Here is a 19,936-nt window from a genome sequence, read left to right on the forward strand (position 1 = left end):
TCCTTCCTTCTAAGAGACTGAAGAGGAGACAGAGACACAGAGGAGAAGGCCCCATGAAGGTGGAGGCAGAGACTGGAGTGATGCGGCCACAGGCCCAGGGATGCCTGGAGCTCCCAGGAACTGGGAGAGGCAGAAAGGATCCTTCCCTGGAGCGCAGTCCTGAGACACTTTGATCTCAAACTTCTGGTCTCCAGGACTAAGAGAGGATAAAATTCTCTTGTTTAAACCTTCCAGTCTGTGGTAGTTTCTAACAGCAGTGTCAGGACATTCATACGTAGAACTACACACATGAACTGTCCAATACACTGCAGTGAAGAAAAGTTCAAAGAAAAACAAAGAGGAGAAATATGAAGTACAAAAATGGAAATCAATGGGAGAGGTGACAGAGAAGTGGGGGTGGGTTACATGAGGAAATGAAAGTTACCAGAGAAAGGTAAATGATTAGGTGTGTGCGACGCGGCCCTAACACAGAATTTCTTTCTTCTTAAATAACACTTCAGTTGCTTGTTTTGCCCTTTAGCACGAAGGTGAGTTTTCCAATAGGGTATCTCTTTGGGCCGCTGGTCCTGGAGTTACGAGCCACCACAATGTACTGAAAAACCACCCAGGCCAGGCTGGGAAGCAGAGCTCTGAGTAGGGACACTCATCCGATCTGTGCCAACCCTGCCGCCTCAGACGTTAACAACCTCCTGAGCCCGTCCTCCCTCACCTGCCCGCAGCATTCTCTGCAACAGTAGTTGGGGGAGTTGTATTCCTGTTTCTCTCTGGGTTTGCGTGGCGACCCTGCCTGAATACATTCAGCTGTGTGACTTGATCGGGGAAATGCACAAATACAGGAATGGAGCATTAAACTCCAGGAGGAAATGTGTCATACATACCTAAAAACATCTATGGAGAATATTAAACGAAGTGCTCTTGGACAGTAGACATTACATAAGATCATGAGAAAGGTATTAATAAGCGGAAAAAAATAAGTAATAAGTGAGCACTAACTGATGATCTTGCCTGAAAGAAAAAGCAGAGATAGTGTGTGTGTGTGTCTGAGAAAGAGCACTCCCCTGGACGCCTGGGCAGTGCCCTCTGAAACCCTCAAATTTCTGTCTCTAAACATACACACTGCTTCCAATTCTTACCAAGTGGAGAACAAATTCTCATTATATGGCATTTGGCATTATTAAGCAAGTTAAATTGATCTGTGGTGACAGCTATACTTGCAAGGACAATCTGCTAATCAGCATGAATGCAAGCTCGAGATTTTCACCTGAAAAATTCATGCCCAGGCTAGGCACAGTGGCTCATGCCTGTCATCCCAGCATTTGGGGAGGCCAACGTGGGAGGAATGCTTGAACCCAGGAGTTCAAGACCAGCCTGGACAACACAGTGAGACCTCGTCTCTACAAAAAATTTAAAAATTATCTGGACGTGCTGGTGTGTGCCTGTGTTCCCAGCTACAGCCTCTGTAGTCCCAGGAGACTGAGGCAGGAGGATCGCTTGAGCCCAGGAGGTCGAGGCTTCAGTAAGCTATGACTGCACCACTGCATTCCAATCTGGACACAGAACAAGACCCTATCTCAAAAGAAAAAAAAAAAGAAACGCTCATGCAGTGGCTCACGGCTGTCATCCCAGCACTTTGGGAGGCCGAGGCAGGTGGATCACTTGAGCCTAGGAATTTGAAATTAGCCTGGGTAACATAGCAAGACCCTATCTCTACAAAAAATTTTTTAAAAATTAGCCAGGTACAGTGACGTGTGCCTGTCATCCCAGCTACTCAGGAGGTGGAGGTGGGGGGTTTGCTTGAGCCCAGGAGGTCCAGGCTGCAGTGAGCTGTGACTGCACCACTGCACTCCTGACTGCGCAACAGAGCAAAACTGTCTGCAAAAACAAAAAAAGAAAAATGAAAAAAATTCACGCCAATTGTGCCACTAGCTCTATCATTTGCCAGTAAAATTGGAATGTAACCATTCCGCCTATCTACATCTTCCAGTAAAGTGGATGGTGCAGGCAGAGATACCCTGGGCGCTGTGAGCTGATGTTCTCCGTCCTACTCAGCTGGAAAAACACCCTCCTAAACTATCAGCTGACACACTACCTGCCCCAGTTCTGAAGACCGGGGCTGGCCTTGGAAGACAGGTGCTTTGGAAATGCATTCAAGAAAAGGAAGGCAGAGGGTTTCAGAGAAAAGAAGAAACTCGTCACCAGAATTTCACTAGAATTTCTCCCCACCTTGACTTCTTCCTCTAAAATCCTTGTCCCGATACCTTCAGACTAAAAAGTAAAATTTAGGCCAGGCGTGGTGGCTCACGCCTGTAATCCCAGCACTTTGTGAGGCTGAGGCAGATGAATCACTCGAGGTCAGGAGTTTGAGAGCAGGCTGGCCAACATGGTGAAACCCCATCTGTACTAAAAATACAAAAATTAGCCAGGCACGGTGGCGTGCACCTGTCACCCCAGCTACTCGGCAGGCTGAGACAGGAGAATTGCTTGAACCCAGGAGGCAGAGGTTGCAGTGAGCCGAGATCGCGCCACTACACTCCAGCCTGGGTGACAGAGCGAGGGTCCCTCTAAAGAAAAAATAATAATAACTAATAAATAAATGTAAAATCTGTGCTCCTCAGACAAACCAGGGTGGCTGAGGTGGGAGATGAGAAAGGGGAACTTGAGGGCCAGATAAAGCGGAAGGAGCAAGCACTGGGGCGTGTGAGGGTTGGGGCAGAGTGGAGGGTGAAAATACAGCCCCGGGCACGTTGACTTGGGTATCACAGCAGTGGCTCTCAAAGTGGAGTCCCAGGGTGGCTTCCCGACCTCAATTTAGGGATGGGTGAGGTCATTTTTCTGACTCCAGTTGAGAATAGGGATGAATTTTCTTCCTATGCCTCAACTAAACAACGTGCTACGCAGCACAGTAGACAGGCTGCAGACGAAGGGAGGAGAGGCCAGCAGCCCTTGTGAAAGCTGGACACTAAAGAGATTCGCAAAACCCAGAAAATACGGCCAACCTCCTCACGAATGTTTTCTCTCTTTTTAGAGACAGGGTCTCTCTGTCGCCCAGGCTGGAGTGCAGTGATGAGACCACAGCTCACTGCAGCTTTGACCTCCCAGCCTCAGTGATCCTCCCGCCTCAGCCTCCCAAAGTACTGGGACCACGTGCGTGCACCATCATGCTCGGCTAATTGGTTTATTTATTTCATTTTATTTTTTGTAGAAATGGGGTCTCACTATGTTGCCCAGGCTGGCCTCCAACTCCTGGGCTCAAGTGATCCTCCCACCTCAGCCTCCTGAAGTGCTAGGATTACAGGCGTGAGCCACCATGCCCAGCCTGAATGGTTTTAATTCTAGAAAGTGTGGTTACACATTTTTTTCATTTAAAAATGCCATTTATGTTCTCCTCTGATTATTACTTAACTTCTCATATATATTATTTATGTATTCTGTTTATTCATATTTCAGTCTCTACTTTAATTTCAAATGTAGTCAGCGTGGACAGCTGTAACACACAGAAACGAAAGTTCTGTGGGTTGTTAATAACTTTGAGCTGTGTGTTGAAGGGTTCCCGAGGCCAACATGTTTGAGAACCACTGCACAATGCCTAATGCTCCCCGTGGAAGAGGCTCCACTGCAGACAGATTCCACCTTCTCTAGCATCTTCTGCACCCTGTCTGCTATGCTGTATTGTCTTAGTTGACACCTATGAAGAAAATTCATCACTATTCAGATGTGTCGTTGGAAAAATGATCTCACTCATCTGCTAAGACACACTTCAGGAACCCCATAGTCCTCTGGGATGCCACTTTGAGAATCACTGCTGTCATAACTAAGACAAGATGGCCCGGGGGCTTTCTCTTACCCTGCACTCTGCTGTATGTCTTGTGTGTCCCTGTGTTTTGTTCTTGATGCTTTAGCTGATTTTTTTTTGTTTTTTCTTTTTCTGAGACAGTGTCTTGCTCTGTTACCCAAGCTGATGTGCACTGGTGCAATCTCAGCTCACTGCAGCCTCGACTTCCTGGGCTGAAGCAATCCTCCCACCTCAGCCTCCCGAGTAGCTGGGACTACAGGGACATACAACCACACCCAGCTCGTTTTATTTTTATTTTTTGTAGAGATGGGGTCCCACTATGTTGCCCAGGCTGGTCTTGAACTCTTGGGCTTAAGCAATTCTTCTGTCTCAGCCTCCCAAAGTGCTGGGATGACAGGCATGAGCCACCACGTCCAGCCTTTACCTGACTCTTGAGTTAAACTCTCTGGGAGAATAAAAACACAGAAATGGATGAGGAAAGAGAATAGGATGGAAGAAATCGGAGCTGAGCTTGGGTCCTTGGAAACTGCATGAGTGATTTTGTTCCAGAATGTGCCACACAATTTTCATCTGACCTAAACGTGTCTCATTCCATGAAAATAAAATCTGCATCATGATATGATCTCCTTCCTAATCACATGCCGGATTTTACCAAATAGATGGTTTTCCCTGTGCTTAGTGGAAGATTGAGATAATCACTTAAAGCAATAACAGACAAGGCACAGCCTCACTTCATCCTGCTAAGAGTGGGAATCCAGCAAATGGAGCTGCGACAGGAAAGGTGCAGACACGGGCTGCGAAGGGAGCAGGAGGACTCTGACTGCAGGCCGGCTCCACTTGTATGTGCAGCAAAGCCCTTCCTCCAGCCACCAGAAGTTTCTGGGTTCAAGGAGGTGAGGAGAGCAGTTTGGGAGCACTGCTCTCAGAGGCAGTCAACACATACAAAATGTAGATGGTTTCAGAGCTGCTAATCAGTAGAAAGAAAACAGATGGGCTGGTCGGACAGGGCATGGCCCAGGAGAACAGGGGAGGCCCCAGAGGGCTGTGGGAGCAGGTGACAGGTGAGCCTGCAGCATGTACAGTGGAAGAGAAAGGGCCAGCCCTGGCAGGGTGTGGTGGCTCACGCCTGTAATCCCAGCACTTTGGGAGGCCGAGGCAGGTGGATCACTTGAGGTCAGGAGTTTGAGGACAGCCTGGCCAATATGGTGACACCCCCTCTCTACTAAAAATACAAAAATTAGCTGGGCGTGGTGGCACACACCTGTAATCCCAGCTACTCAGGAGGCTGACGAAGGAGAATTGCTTGAACCTGGGAAGCAGAGGTTGCAGTGAGCCAAGATTTGCGCCACTGCAGTCCAGCCTGGGTGACAGAGCGAGACAAGAAAGCAGAGGTTACAGTGAGCCAAGATTGTGCCATTGCACTCCGGCCTGGGTGACAGAGCAAGGTGGAACAGAAAGGAAAGGAAGAAGGAAAGGAAACGAAAGGAAAGGAAAAAGGAAAAAGGGGAAAGGGGAAAGGAAGACGGAAAGGGAAAAGGAAAAGGAAAGGAAGAAGGAAAGGAAGAAGGGAAGGAAGAAGGGAAGAGAGAAGGGAAGGGAGTAAGGAGAGAGGGAGAGAGGAAGGAAGGAGAGAGGGAGGGAGGAAGGAAAGGAAAGGGAAGGAAAGGAAAGGGAAAAAGAAAAGAAGGAAGGAGGAAGGAAGCCAGCCTTTGGGCAGGGGGACAGGTCAGGCTTCCTGGCATGTTTAAAAACCAGTGGGAAGACAAGGAGGGGCCAGGCTGTTGTCTAAGGGAGGTGGACAACCCACAGACAAACCATCTCAGAACCTCATATGATAACGAGCCTCCAATTCTGCTCCAGTCGTCCGGGAAGCAACAAGCGGGCTCCCAGGGAATAGGGACACAGCTGATGGGTACGTGGATAGGACACCTGCAGCTGCTTCCAGGAAAATGTACTGCAGGCAGGAGGGGATGCAGGAGACTGAGAAGGCTTGGGGTGGTCCAGGTGAGCTCAGGCGGGCCGGAGCTGGGGAAGAGCACAGGAATGCCTGGGAGAGTTGGGGTCCGCGAAGCTGATAACTCTCAAACCACCCACTCATGTGAAGAGACACAGGGCTGCTGAGAAATTGAAAAAACAATATTCACCCAGAAATAGACTCTAATTAGAAAAAAGGAAAACAAAAATAGGCTTACTGTGCATCAATAGCTCCCTGCCTCATGAAATGCACAGGTCAGCAGACTAGGCTTTGATTGGGAGACGGTTATTCATTTAATTTAATTATTCATTTTCTCTTTTTTTTTTTTTTTTCTTTTTGAGATGGAGTCTCACCTCTGCTGCCCAGGCTGGAGTGCAGTGGTGCGATCTCGGCTCACTGCAACCTCCCCGCCTCCTAGGTTCAAGCGATTCTCGTGCCTCAGACTCCCGAGTAGCTAGGATTACAGGCACCATGCCTGGCTTTTTTTTGGATGTGTAGTAGAGACAGGGTTTTATCATTTTGGCCAGGCTGGTCTCGAACTCCTGACCTCAGGTGACCCACCTCGGACTCCCAAAGTGTTGGGATTACAGGAGTGAGCCATGGTGCCTGGCCTAATTATTCATTTTCAATTAGCCTAATGATTTATTACATTATAATTAGGTTATTTTCTATTCTATTGTATTCTAATATATTTAAATATTCCTATATTTAAATATATTAGAATACAACAGAATGTTATAGCCTATTAACAATTCTGGTAACTTTATATAATTCGAATACAGTCATTCTAAGAGTGTAATATTCTATTCTTTTTAAATATATTTTTATGTATTTTTAAATTCAGCACACCGAGACTAATATTCTGTTTTAATTATAGTCTAATAATTCTATATTGTAGTCTAACAATATTATGTTCTAATAGTATATTGTATTCTAATAATAGTCTACTCTATCCTATAATCAATAAAATTTGGGGCACACGAACCTCACTCTATTTAAAACCATTAGACTACAGGATACAACGATCCTCAGGCAATGCTGCCCTCGTGTGGTCAGTGTTATCACCGAAGGAAAATGTGGTGCTTTTCCTTGGGTGGATGCTGATCAATATGCCTAAGTTATTTTTAACCTTTTGCGTTTGCCTAGGACATAATGGGCTAGGGTGCATATTGAGAAGTTTGGTTCTATACGATTTGTAGGCATGTCTCAGCAAAGAGTAATGGAAAATTCAAAAGACCAACAGGCCGGTAGGTAGGTAGATGATTGATAGCTAGATAGAAAGGTAGAGATAGATGGATAGGTAGGTAGGTAGGTAGGTAGATGATTGATAAATAGATAGATATATAGAAAAGCAGATAGATGAATAGGTAGATAGATGATTGATAGATGGATAGGTAGGTAGGTAAACAGTTACATAGAAAGACAGATGATAAATAGATGGATAAGCAGATAAATAGGAAGTAGATGGATAGATTGGTACATGAATGACAGATAGATGATAGGTAAATACATAGATAACAGGTAGGTAGACAGATAAAAAGATCGTAGAGATAAAGAGATGGAGAGAGATGGATATATAAATATATAAATGACAACTTAGATGATAGATAAGGATAAATGGATAAACAGATACATACATACATACATAACAGGTAGACCATATAGACAGACAGGGATAGGTGCATGGGTGGGTGGATGGATGGATGGATGGATGGATGGAAGGGTGGGTGGTTGGATGGATGGATGAAGGGGTGGGTGGATGGATGAAGCGGTGGGTGGATGGATGAAGGGGTGGGTGGGTGGATGGATGGAGGGAGGGATGGATGGATGAAGGGGTAGGTGGGTGGATGGGTGGGTGGATGGGTGGATGGGTGGATGGATGGACGGATGGATGGATGAAGGGGTGGGTGGATGGATGAAGCGGTGGGTGGATGGATGAAGGGGTGGGTGGGTGGATGGATGGAGGGAGGGATGGATGGATGAAGGGGTAGGTGGGTGGATGGGTGGGTGGATGGGTGGATGGGTGGATGGATGGACGGATGAAGGGGTGGGGGGGTGGGTAGATGGATGAAGGAGTAGGGGGCTGGGGGAGTGGGTGCATGGATGGAGGAAGGGGTGGGTGGATCGACGGATGACAGGGTGGGTGGATGGATGGATGACAGGGTGGGTGGGTGGATGGATGAAGGGGTTGGGGGGTAGGTGGGTGGATGGATGGAAAAGTATATAAACATAGATAGACAGGTGGGTAGATGGATGAATGATAAACAATATACATGGATAGCTAGACAATGAAATATAGGTTTTTACGGGTTCCACTCTCCTCCTGTGGCATCTTAGGCTCCGGTTTTGTGGTGGAATTCTTTGGTAGTGCTTGTTCAACATCGTTCTGATCCCTAAGCTAGTGTGGGAATTAACAGATTCACTTCCTTCATAAAAGATGGCAGAGATAAGCACATGGGACGATGACCCCTGTCTGCTCCCCACACAAAGTCAGCGACTGCCTGTATTTCCTAAGGTGGATGTTAGAATGTCACATGCTCCACACCCCCAGGAACAAGCGCTCGGTGCTCCCCGCCAGCAGGATCTGGCTTAGACACGCCTTCCCGGCAGGAGAATGCCTCTTTTCCTTCCCTCCTCTGTTTCCAACTGAAAGGGAAGGTTTCCCAGTAAAACTCTGGTCTTTACCCCTTGCGGGGAATCAGAGAGATGTGAGAGAGGATCTGGCTTTTGCAACAATGGAGGGCACTCAGAGGATACGCTGGTGTCTGTCTTTGAGACTCAGGGGCAAGCAGAAGAAAGAAGGAAACAGGAAAAGAGAGAACCTAGGAGGCAGAGTGTCGGCTGTGGCAAAGCGCGGCAGAGGATCCCCCAACTGGTGTTCTGGGCCCTCGCTGGCTGGGCTTCCTCTCGTCTTCATCCCAGAGAGAAGAGCCTTTCGTGCAGAGCCACACGGTGCGACAGTTCCTCTGCACCCGTAGCTCACTCCTTCCTACAGGTTCCTACCTGGAGAAGTGCCATGCTACTGAGTCATCTTAGCACTAACAACGGAATGAGGATGACGCCCACGTCCTGGGTTTCCAAGTGTTGCATGCTTCCTTTGCGTTTCTGGTCAAGTCATAGTGGAGCTGTCTCAGGCATATGCTAGACTTGAACACTCAATCATGCTGACGTCCCAACAAATGACCGACCTCTCTGTTATGTGGTCGCAGGGGGGATGGCACCTCTCCTGACTTCCAAATCTCACCCAACACAGGTATCACAGGCGTTGGAACGAGAGTAACTCCATCTTGAACAGGGGCCGGGTAACATGAGGCTGAGACCTACTGGGCTGCACTCCCAGACGGTTAAGGCTTTCTAAGTCACACGACAAGACAGGAGGTCAGCACAAGATACAGGTCACAAAGACCCTGCTGATAAAACAGGGTGCAGTAAAGCTGGACAAATGCCACCAAAACCAAGATGGCGACAACAGTGACCTCTGATCGTCCTCATGGCAAATTATACATTAATTATAATGCATTAGGTACTAAAAGACACTCCCACCCAGGGCCATGACAGTTTACAAATGCCATGACAAGGTCAGGATGTTACCCTGTATGCTCTAAAAAGGGGAGGAACCCTCAGCTCCAGGAATTGCCCACCACTTTCCCGGAAAACTCACGAAAAATCCACCCCTTGTTTAGCATATAGTCAAGAAATAACCATCAAAATAGCCAAACAGCAGCCCCCGGGGCTGCTCTGCCTAAGGAGTAACCATACTTCTATTCTTTTACTTTCTTAATAAACTTGCTTTCACTTTATGGACTTTCCCCGAATTCTTTCTTGCGAGAGATCCAAGAACCCTGTGCTGGGGTCTGGGTCGGGACCCCTTTCCTGTACCACAGGTATACGGTTTTAGGAAAGAAAATATTCCCGCCTTCCTTGCCAGCTGTTCATCCAGAAACCACTCAACTGTATTTGGCTGATTTACGTTGACCCAACCTGCGCCCTCCTGAGCTCTGCAGGTTACTTCAGAAAGGGTCTATGCAGAAGATTCATTTTTTAATTTAATTTTTAAATTCTTTTTAAGACGAATCAAGCGCAGAAGTGATAAGGGGGGAAAAGAGTAGAGCAAGGAGTTCAATCTGTAGCTGACTGTGAAAATCAACTGAGATAACTCACTACCATCAGAGCAGCCCAGAATGTTAATTGTATATTTAAAGAAGATATGGATATTTCAATATAAAAATCTCAATGGGCATGCATGGGTAGTTCCTTCACATGTTTGGGTTTTTTGCCTCTTATTCAAACAAGCTCAATTGCTAATTCACATTGCCAACCTCAGCAGGGCAGCAGATGTGTGTGCAGCCACACTGTGTGTTTGCGACACTCACGTGCTGTTTTCAAGGTTACAGAAATGCCGAGTGGACGAATGGGTGGGGGAAGGGGGTGCTGGCCTGTAAGATGAAGATTCTCTACAAAGACTCTACTTACCCCGAGAGCATCTCGAATATCAGGATGCCGAGGGCCCACCAGTCCACGGCCCTTCCGTGGCCCTTGCTCTGAATGACTTCGGGGGCTAGGTACTCAGGTGTTCCGCAGAGGGTCCAAGTCCTATATGGGCGACAGAGACAGGCCCCCACAAAACTCAGTGGTGCTTGGCTAATGCAGTCACCTTAGAAGCTCTGATTGTTACAATAATGTAGTTGAGTAAAACCACGCTCCCTTTACCCTCCTGTGCACACATTTTACTGTGTAAACACAGTAACATTGTTTTCGCTGATTTATTTCCATAGAAACATTTCTTAACGGGCTTGGAAACTAAGAATTGGTTTTATCATCCTTGCTACTGTTGCTGGTACTGTTACCACTGTTACTCAGAAGCAAAAAAAACCTCATTTTTTTTGAGTTATTTATACCTGTCTTAGTATAAATCATAAAGAATAAAATTAATTAATTAAAGGAAAAAGAACGAGATCATGTCCTCTGCAGCAGCACGGATGGAGGTGGAGAGGCCATTCTCCTAAGTGGACTCACATGTCCTCACTTGTACGTGGGAGCTAAACACCGGGTACACACAGACACAGGGAGGGGAAAAAGCAGACACCAGGCGCTGGAAGGTGAAGGACAGGAGGAGGATGAGGATGGAAAACCTACCTGTCAGGTATGATGCTTATTACCTGGGTGACAAAATAATCGGTACACCAAGTGGCATACCGTTTACCCATGTAACAAACCTGCAAGTGTACCCCTGAACATAAAAGTTTTTTAAATAAATAAATAAAATTAAGTAAAAAGAAAATCTTTTATCAAAAAAAAAAAAAAAAAGTGGCAGTGAAAAGAATAATTCAAGAACTCACTTAGGCCGGGCATGGTGGTTCACACCTATAATCCCAGCACTTTGCGAAACCAAGATGGGCAGATTACTTGAGGCCAGGAGTTTGAGACCAGCCTGGCCAACATGGTGAAACCCCATCTCTACTAAAAATACAAAATTAGCCAGGCATGGTGATGCGTGCCTATAGTCCCAGCTACTTGGGAGGCTGAGGCAGGAGAAATGTTTGAGCCCAGGAGGCGGAGGTTGCAGTGAGCCAAGAATGCACCACTGCACTCTACACTCCAACCTGGGTGACAGAGTGAGACTCTCTCTCAAAAAAAAAAAAAGGTGCAAGAGTTGGGTTTGAACTTGTAACTGAGACTGGATGGTTTGCAAAGCTTATATATGTTCTCTTTGGCTCTTTACACCCCCACCCCCCAAAAAAACATTTCTTGCCCCCTGGAAACCAGTGTAAAGACAGAAATGCACTTCCTCTCCTGCATGGCATTTTCCTTTAAAAGTGCCTGCTTTGTGCTCCAAAAGCAAAGGGGTGGCCTCAAGCAGGAAGCCTGTACTTCTTCCCCTAAGAAAGCTCTGGAATTAAAAAATCACTTTCTTTACACTAGACCTCGCTCTTGCTAATTGCACTCTGCAAACGGCGAGCGGCTGAACCTGCATTTTGGTTACAGAAGAATCTGCTAAATAAAGTCAGGGCAAGATAACAAGGACTGCAGCAGAAGCTGGAAGACTCATGTGCTGGAAAGGAGCTCAGTTATCAGTAACCCCAGAGAGGGGGCCTTGTCTGGGCCATACTCCATTGGCGCTCTACTGCTGGGTAGAATGTCGCTTCGGGCTTTCAGCAATTCAGACCTGTAGCACACCTGCAGGCCACATCCACCCTTCCTGCCAAGTGCTGCCCTGGTGTGTGGAGCTTGTCTGTAGACAGGCAGAAAGAAGCAACACCCTGGGAGGGAAAAAATACATAGATGCTTTGCAAAAGACCCTTCCCTCCCACCAGTCAGATCAATGAAAGAAGAAACTCTTATTTTGTAAGTTGAATGTAAAGAGAACAAAAAACAAGTTCCACAGAGTCTGGTAATATACATGTTTATCCACTCTCAAGTTCTTTGCACAATGTATCAAGCATGTGCACAAAGCCTATTTTATACCCAGCACATCTTGCCTGAGTCCACCCTGTTTGCAGTGGTGTGGGCACGTATCTTGGCTTCAGCTCCTCAGCTTCCTACTTGCGGGAACCCACCCAAAATGTTGTTACTGTTATCTTTCCTTCCCTTCCCCACCACACCTCCATACCCCACCTCTTTCCAGACAACAGACTTTTCCACATTAATCTGTAAGCCCTTGGGATAACAACAAACTGGCTGCCATCCAAATTTCAAATTCTGTCGGCCATCCATGAAATGAAAGTACCACAAGGTAAGGCATGGTAGTTCACACCTGTAATCCTAGTACTTTGGGAGGCTGAGGCAGGAGGATTGCTTGAGGCTAGGAGTTTCAGACCAGCTTGGACAACATAGCAAGACCACTCCTTTACAGAAAAAAAAAGCCAGGTGTGCTGAAGTGCGCTTGTAGTCTCAGCTAGTCGGGAGGCTGAGATGGGAAGATCACTTGAGCCCAGGAGGTCAACACTGCAGGGAGCATGATAGTGTCACTGTACCCCAGCCTGGGCAACAGAGCAAGACACTGTCTCAAAAAAAAAAAAAAAAAAAAAAAAATTACTGCAGGATCTAGCAGATATAAGTCAGGAAACCAGGAAAGAAGACAAGGAGAGAAATTGAGTTCTCTTCCCACAGAAGAATGTGGAAGGGACTTACTCTCTATCTGCAGGTTAGATCTAAGTATGGAACAGGGACCACCTTGTGGTCCTGTTAAGTGCTTCTCACTCATTAGAATTAAGTCTACAAATGGAAAGTACAATGCACACTATTTTAGAAACACGCTCTCCCCTGCCTTGCCCAGCAGTTGAATCAACTCCAAGTACACCCTGGCTGCTTCAATGCAAGACGCTTCTGTCATTCTGCAAGACGAGCGACTTATTGGCCTGCTAGTTTTGTATCTCCACCTTTCTAGCCCATCCAAAGTGGCCTGAAAGTAGCTAAAAGCCTAGATCTTAGCTGATATGACGCCCACGTAGAGGCTACAGGTCATGCTACAGGCATTAGCTGCAACTTCTCCACTTACCTTTTGAAAGATGAGGCTCTTTTTGGCTCCGTGTTAGGGTAAGGACACACACCTGAGGTTGTATAAGTTTCCAGTTTCTAACTTGCCTCAGGAAGACTTCTGCCCCATTAGAGTCACTCCTTCCTGCAAAAAGCCCCAGTGCCTAGCTAGATGTACAAAGAGACATACGCTGCTATGGAGAGATGTCGACTGTGTGAATATGAGATGAGACAGCCTGAGTGTTCTGTCGAGACCACTGGTCTGGGCAGTGAATTATCCACTTCCCTGCTCCTATCTCCTTTTGCTCAACTGGCTTTTGGGTAGAAGGAAGGTGACACCTGCTGTTCCCAGTTTTCTCACTGTTCTTAGTTTCACTATGGCCGGGGGGAGGGGAGGGAGGAGGCTATGTTAACGAAGGAGAAACAGAGCTAAGGACAGGATTCTCCATAAAGTATAGATATCCAATGACTCCTGTGTTCTTAATGCGCATGCCTTCCGCCACACCTGCACTGGTTGAACTGTGCACCCCCCAAAGTCCTAAACCCTGCTATTTGTGAGTGGGACCTTATGGGCAAACAGGATCTTTGTAGCTGCAATCAAGTTAAGATGAGGTCATCCTGGCTTCGGATGTGGAATAATTGCTTAACAGGTACAGGTTCTCTTTTGGGATCATGAAAATGTTCTGGAACTAGAGAGAGGTGATGGTTGCACGACATGGTAAATGCAGTAAATGCCACTGAATTGTGCACGGCAAGATGGTTCAAACGGGCTGGGTACAGTGGCTCATGCCTATAATCTCAACGCTTTGGGAGGCCAACGTGGGAGGATCACTTGAGCCTCAGAGTTCCAGACCAGCCAAGGCAACATAGCAAGACCCTGTCTGTACAAAAATATTTAAAAATTAGCCAGTCATGGTGGCTCACACCTCTAGTCTCAAGTACTCAGGAGGCTGAGGGAGGAGGATTGCTTCAGCCCAGGAGTTGGAAGCTGCAGTGAGCCATGATCATACCACTGCACTCCAGCCTGGCTGACACAGGAAGACCCTGTTCTGAAATATAAAAAATGTTAATAAAGATGGTTACGATGGTACATTTTAAGTGTATTTTACCACAGTAAAAAGAGAAAAAGAGGCCAGGCACGGTGGTTCATGCCTATAATCCCAACACTTTGGGAGGCCGAGGCAAGTGGATCACGAGGTCAGGAGTTCAAGACCAGCCTGGCCAAGATGGTGAAACCCTGTCTCTACTAAAAACTACAAAAATTAGCTGGGCGCGGTGGCAGGCACCTGTAATCCCAGCTATTCAGGAGGCTGAGGCAGGAGAATCACTTGAACCTGGGTGGCAGAGGTTGCAGTGAACCAAGATCGCACCACTGCACTCCAGCATGCGCAACAGAGTGAGACTCCGTCTCAAAAAAAAAAAAGAGAGACAGAGAGAAATGGATGACATCTCCAAGCTGAGTTTCAGTCCAGTCCCTCTTACGTCCTAGCAGGTGGCGTCACCAGCCTCACTTGCTGTCTCTCCTCATGGCTTTATGACATGGTGAGCGTGTCACTCAGCTAACAGGGACATGGTGGGGCTCAGGAGAAAGGACAGCTGATGACAGCTTTTACACTTGATTACAGATACAAATGCATTTCTTCCCTTTTTATCAGAAAAGTATGAGCCAGTGTCTTGTCTGGGTTTGGTAATGCAGGAAATAGATGTTAGCTCAGTACTCATGGTGAAAATACTACATTGCCTTTTCTTATAGGATCTTGGGTTGCAATAAAGCAGCAGGGTGTGGGGTTTTTCACAAAAAGGGAAGACTTTGTCATCTTTTTTTTTATGGGGACACAATCACCGTTCCTAGAACTGTCTGATGGGGACAAACAGTTGAGAATTTCAGGCCCATGAAGGGAGAAGGTGTATGTCTGTGAGCATGGGACAGCTTCCGATGGCCAGCCCAGGCCCTGGGAGGGGTTTCCTAGGTGACAATGGCTCCTAGACACCACTGATCGGCAGGGAGAAGGGTGCCTGTCACCAACCTCGGCACAGCAATACCCACCTCCTCGTATGAACTACAGCAAAATTAAAAGGGGCTCAAGGGAAAGTAACAACACCGACTACAAACAGACTCGACATCTCAGGCCCTCCTTGACTTCCGTTAAATAAAGAAAGAAGTTAGGGGAAAAGGTCTAAAGTAACTAGAAAGACTTTTCTGGTGTTACGAAATATATATAAAACAATTATGTATTTATAAATGTATATGTTTAAATTTGAACTTATAATCTAAACAATAAATGTGTAACACATACTAATAAATTTAAATTTTAAAAATATATATTTATAAAATTATATATAAAACTATGGATAATAATGTATAATTATAGCTACATATAACTTTCTAAACATATTTATACCATAATTTATAAGCACATATAATTATTTGGTAGCCATGTTTATAATTATAAAATTAAATATGTAATATTAAATATAAAATTGTATCCACTTATTATATTAAATTTTTTTTAAATATAATTATGTTTAACTAAAAATTACATTATATTTAATATATAATTATAATTGGAATATATTAGTATATTAATATATACATACATTATGTTATATTAGTAATTAACACATTACATTAATATCTTTATGTATTAAATTTATATATGAATATACTAAAATATTTACTATATTAAAGAGATAATTAAATATATTTAAATATATAAATTTAATGTAGGATATATTATTTATGTGTAATTAAATATTACAATTATATAGTTATTTATAATTATATACATAATTATGATTTTATATGTATGATTTTCTCATGTGGTAAAATACACACAGCATAGAATTTTCCATTTTAAGCATTTTTAATTGTATAGTTCGGTGGTGGGAAGTCCATTGACCTTGGTGTTCAACCCTCCCCATCAACTGCTGGAACTTCTTCATCATTCCAAACAGAAACTCCGTCCTCATTAAACAGCATCTCTCCCTTCCCTGCACCTCCCCGGCTCCTGGCACCCACCATTCTACTTTCTGTCCCTATGATTTGGAAGAATCTAGGGCCCTCCTACAAGTAGAATCACACAATATGAGACCTTTTTGGTCTGGCTTATTTCATCTAATATGTTTTCAAGGTTTATCAACGCGTAGAATATGTCAGAATTATATTCCTTTTCATGGCCAAATAATATTCCACTGCACAGACAGAGCTCCTGGCCAATTTTAACCAGTTCACAAAGCAAATGGCCTGGCTCAGGGGTGGGCAAATATTTTCTGTAAAGAGCCAGATGGCAAATATTTTAGGCCTTGTGAATCACATGGTCTCTGTTACAAATACCCAGCTCTGCTACTGTAGCTCAAAAGCCCCCAAGATGTGACTGTGTTCCAATAAAACTTTATTAACAGACACATAGGGGGCTGGATTTAACCTATGCAAGGCTAATTTTTTTTGTTTTTGATGTTTTGTAGAGATGAGGTCTTGCTATGTTACCCAGGCTGGGTTTTTTTTTTTTTTTTAATAGTTTTGTCAGATGTGATAATGGCACTGAAGTTCTTTTTTAAAGGGAGTTATCTGTTAAAGTTGGATAAAGCGCATCTGCTTTAACATAACTCAAGAAACAAATGGGCAAAGAGAAAAAAAACAAAGTGACAAAGCTTTGATAACAATCGAAGCTGGGTGATGGGGCCATAAGGTTTCAACGTGAATTACTCTCTCTACTCGTGTGTGTGTGTGTGTGTGTGTGTGTGTGTGTGTGTGTGTGTGTGTGTGTGTGTGTGTGTGTGTGTGTGTGTGTGTGTGTGTGTGTGTGTGTGTGTGTGTGTGTGTGTGTGTGTGTGTGTGTGTGTGTGTGTGTGTGTGTGTGTGTGTAAGGGGTAAGTAGTAATTTTGAAAGACTAGGTTCAATGTTATCCCTATAAGGCTAGAAATAAAAATCCAGAGGACAGTAATCAATGTAACATCTGGGTTTACAATGCTACAACAGAGGAACTAGGAAAGAGCTGTTGCACCTGGCATGGTGGCTCACGACTACCATCCTGGCACTTTGGGAGGCCGAGGTGGGAGGATTGCTTGAGGCCAGGAGTTCAAGACTATCCTGGCCAACATAGTGGGACCCTGTCTCAAAAGAAACACAAAAAAACAAAAACAAACAAAAAGCTGTCGCAGAGAAATAAAAAACACCAAAAACAAACAAAAAAGAGCTGTTGCAGAGAAAGAAAACCATCTGTTATGGTTTAAAGACAGATGTATAAAGGTTGAGCATCTTTAATCCAAATCTGAAATCCCAAATGCTCCAAAAGTCAATACTTTTCCAGCACCGACATGAGGCTCACAGCGCAAAGGAAATGCTCACTGGAGCATCTTGGATTTCAGATTTTCAAATTAGGGATGCTCACAGGTAAGTGTAATTCAAATATTCCACAATCTGAAAAAAATCTAAAATCCAAAACAATTCTGGTCTGAAGTATTTCAGGTAAGGGATGCTTGTGTTATGCATTTGAATTATAAAATCAAATTAAACACATCAGTATTTTATTTTGACCATTTCATAAAACCAGAAATAATTCTAGTTTGCCACCAAATCTTTTAGGGGAGCTATCTAGATAACATAAAGTGTGTGTGCAAAATATTTAAAATACAAACGTAATATTGCTGTTAGAAAACAAGAGGCTGGTGAACGCAAGTCACAAAAGAACACCATCTGAACATACTGACAACCTAGGAAAGTCAGAAATCAAGTCACCAAGAGCAGTGGTTTAAAACAAGTAGGGTACAAGTCATTCAGTTAACAGGGTTGCTAGGGGAGGGGAGGGGAGGGGAGGGGTAGAGGAGGGGAGGGGAGGGGAGAGGAGGGGAGGGGAGGGAAGGGGAAAGAATGGGAGGGGAGGGAAGGGGAAGGAATGGGAGGGGAGGGGAGGAAGGAAGGGAGGGAGGGGAGGGAGAGGAAGGGAGGAAGGAAGGAAGGGAGGGAGGGAGGGAGGGAGGAAGGGAGGGAGGGAGGGAGGGAGGAAGGAAGGAAGGGAGGGAGGGAGGGAGGGAGGAAGAAAGGAAGGGAGGGAGAGGCTGAGTACCATAGCTCCCGCCTGTAATCCCAAAACTTTGGGAGGCCAAGGTTGGAGGACTGCTTCAGTTTAGGAGTTCAAGACCAGCCCCGGCAACATAGTGAAACCCTGTCTCTACAAAAAATCAAAAAATTAGCCAGGCAGGGTGTGCAAGCCTGTAGTCGCAGGTACTTCGGAGGCTGAGAGACAGGGGGATTGCTTGAGCCTGGGAGTTCGAGGCTGCGGTGAGCCACGGTTGCACTACTGCACTCCAGCCTGGGTGACAGAGTGAGACCCTGTCTCAAAAAAGAAACAAAAAACAAAGAAAGAAATTCATGTAGTGAGTAGATTACATTACAACATGCTTAAGTATGTTTTTACCCCATGCTATAAGAGAAAAATGGCTGGGCACGGTGGCTCACGCCTGTAATCCCAGCACTTTGGGAGGCCGAGGCGGGCGGATCATGAGGTCAGGAGATCGAGACCATCCTGGCTAACACAGTGAAACCCCGTCTCTACTAAAAATACAAAAGATTAGCCGGGCGTGGTGGCGGGCGTCTGTAGTCCCAGCTACTCGGGAGGCTGAGGCAGGAGAATGGCATGAACCTGGGAGGCAGAGCTTGCAGCGAGCCGAGATCACGCCACTGCACTCCAGCCTGGGCGACAGAATGAGACTCCTCTCCAAAAAAAAAAGAGAGAAAAATGAGAAACAGACTTCTTTCTGGGATATGTTCAAAAATGTTATTCAAGGCCGGGTGCGGTGGCTCACGCCTGTAATCCCAATGCTTTGGAAGGTCGAGGCAGGTGGATCACTTGAGTCCAGCTGTTCAAGACCAGCCTAGGCAACATGGTGAAACCAGGTCTCTACTAAAAGTACGAAAATTAGCCAGGTGTGGTGGTACATGCCTGTAATCCCAGCTACTTGGGAGGCTGAAATGGGAGGATCGCTTGAGCCCAGGAGGCCAAGGTTGCAGTGAGCCAAGATCCCACCACTGCACTCCAGCCTGAGTGACAGAGTAAGACCCTGTCTTAAAAAAAAAAAAAAAAAAAAGGTATTCAAGATGAGGCCTCCCTGTTTAGTTCCATCTGTTCTGTAGTGGTCCACGATACAGTGGTGAATTTAAGTTTTATTCAAAAGGCACATGTATTGTTTGAATCCTGAATCAGAGGCAGGGCCATGTATCTGCCCCCCATGAACACAACTTCCCTGGGGCCGGGCCAGAAGAGAGATGCTTCGTTACAATGATGGTCCAAAAAAAAAGGAGAAAAAAGCCCCCATAAAAAAAAAAGTTTCCAGAAGCTACACTACCCATACAGAGGAAGATGCAGTTCTTTGCAAAAGCAATCTATCAAGATGGTAATGAGGCATTTTCTAAGATTTTCACATGTTCATTAAGTAAAATAATTGCTGCATGTTATATACTAAACCATCTTTGTCCATTTAAATAGACATCATGAATTAACTGGACAGTAACATGGTTTGTCAAACTTATAAACAAGTGAATATATGAAATATTTTATCTCTGTTTTCTTTGAATTCGACTTGCAAATAAAATGACTTTAAAAGAATTTACTAATATACCGTGTGCTGCCAAAAGAGGGCAGCACAGATGCTATAAATCAATATTTTAAAAAATCCTGCATCTTTCCTACTC

The 19,936-nt window shown here is 45.2% G+C and overlaps 1 protein-coding gene across 10 annotated transcripts in view; it reads right to left on the reverse strand.

Annotated features, from left to right (window-relative positions):
- The window catches only part of LOC112131563 (cAMP-dependent protein kinase catalytic subunit PRKX-like), a 324,246-nt gene that overhangs the window by 97,219 nt on the left and 207,091 nt on the right, over positions 1–19,936 (reverse strand). For 9 of the 10 annotated variants that reach the window (XR_010138927.1, XR_010138928.1, XR_010138926.1 and 6 more), the window contains one exon: positions 10,242–10,361. The exons of the other annotated variant lie outside the window; for it this stretch is intronic. Coding sequence is in view for 6 of the 9 variants with exons in the window: in XM_063721029.1 (XP_063577099.1) it covers positions 10,242–10,361 (120 nt within the window). In the remaining 3 variants the exon portion in view is untranslated. The remainder of the gene's footprint in view (positions 1–10,241; positions 10,362–19,936) is intronic. 10 annotated transcript variants of the gene reach the window in all.

This window comes from Pongo abelii, chromosome X (assembly GCF_028885655.2).
Source record: "Pongo abelii isolate AG06213 chromosome X, NHGRI_mPonAbe1-v2.0_pri, whole genome shotgun sequence".
Classification (NCBI taxonomy): domain Eukaryota; kingdom Metazoa; phylum Chordata; class Mammalia; order Primates; family Hominidae; genus Pongo; species Pongo abelii.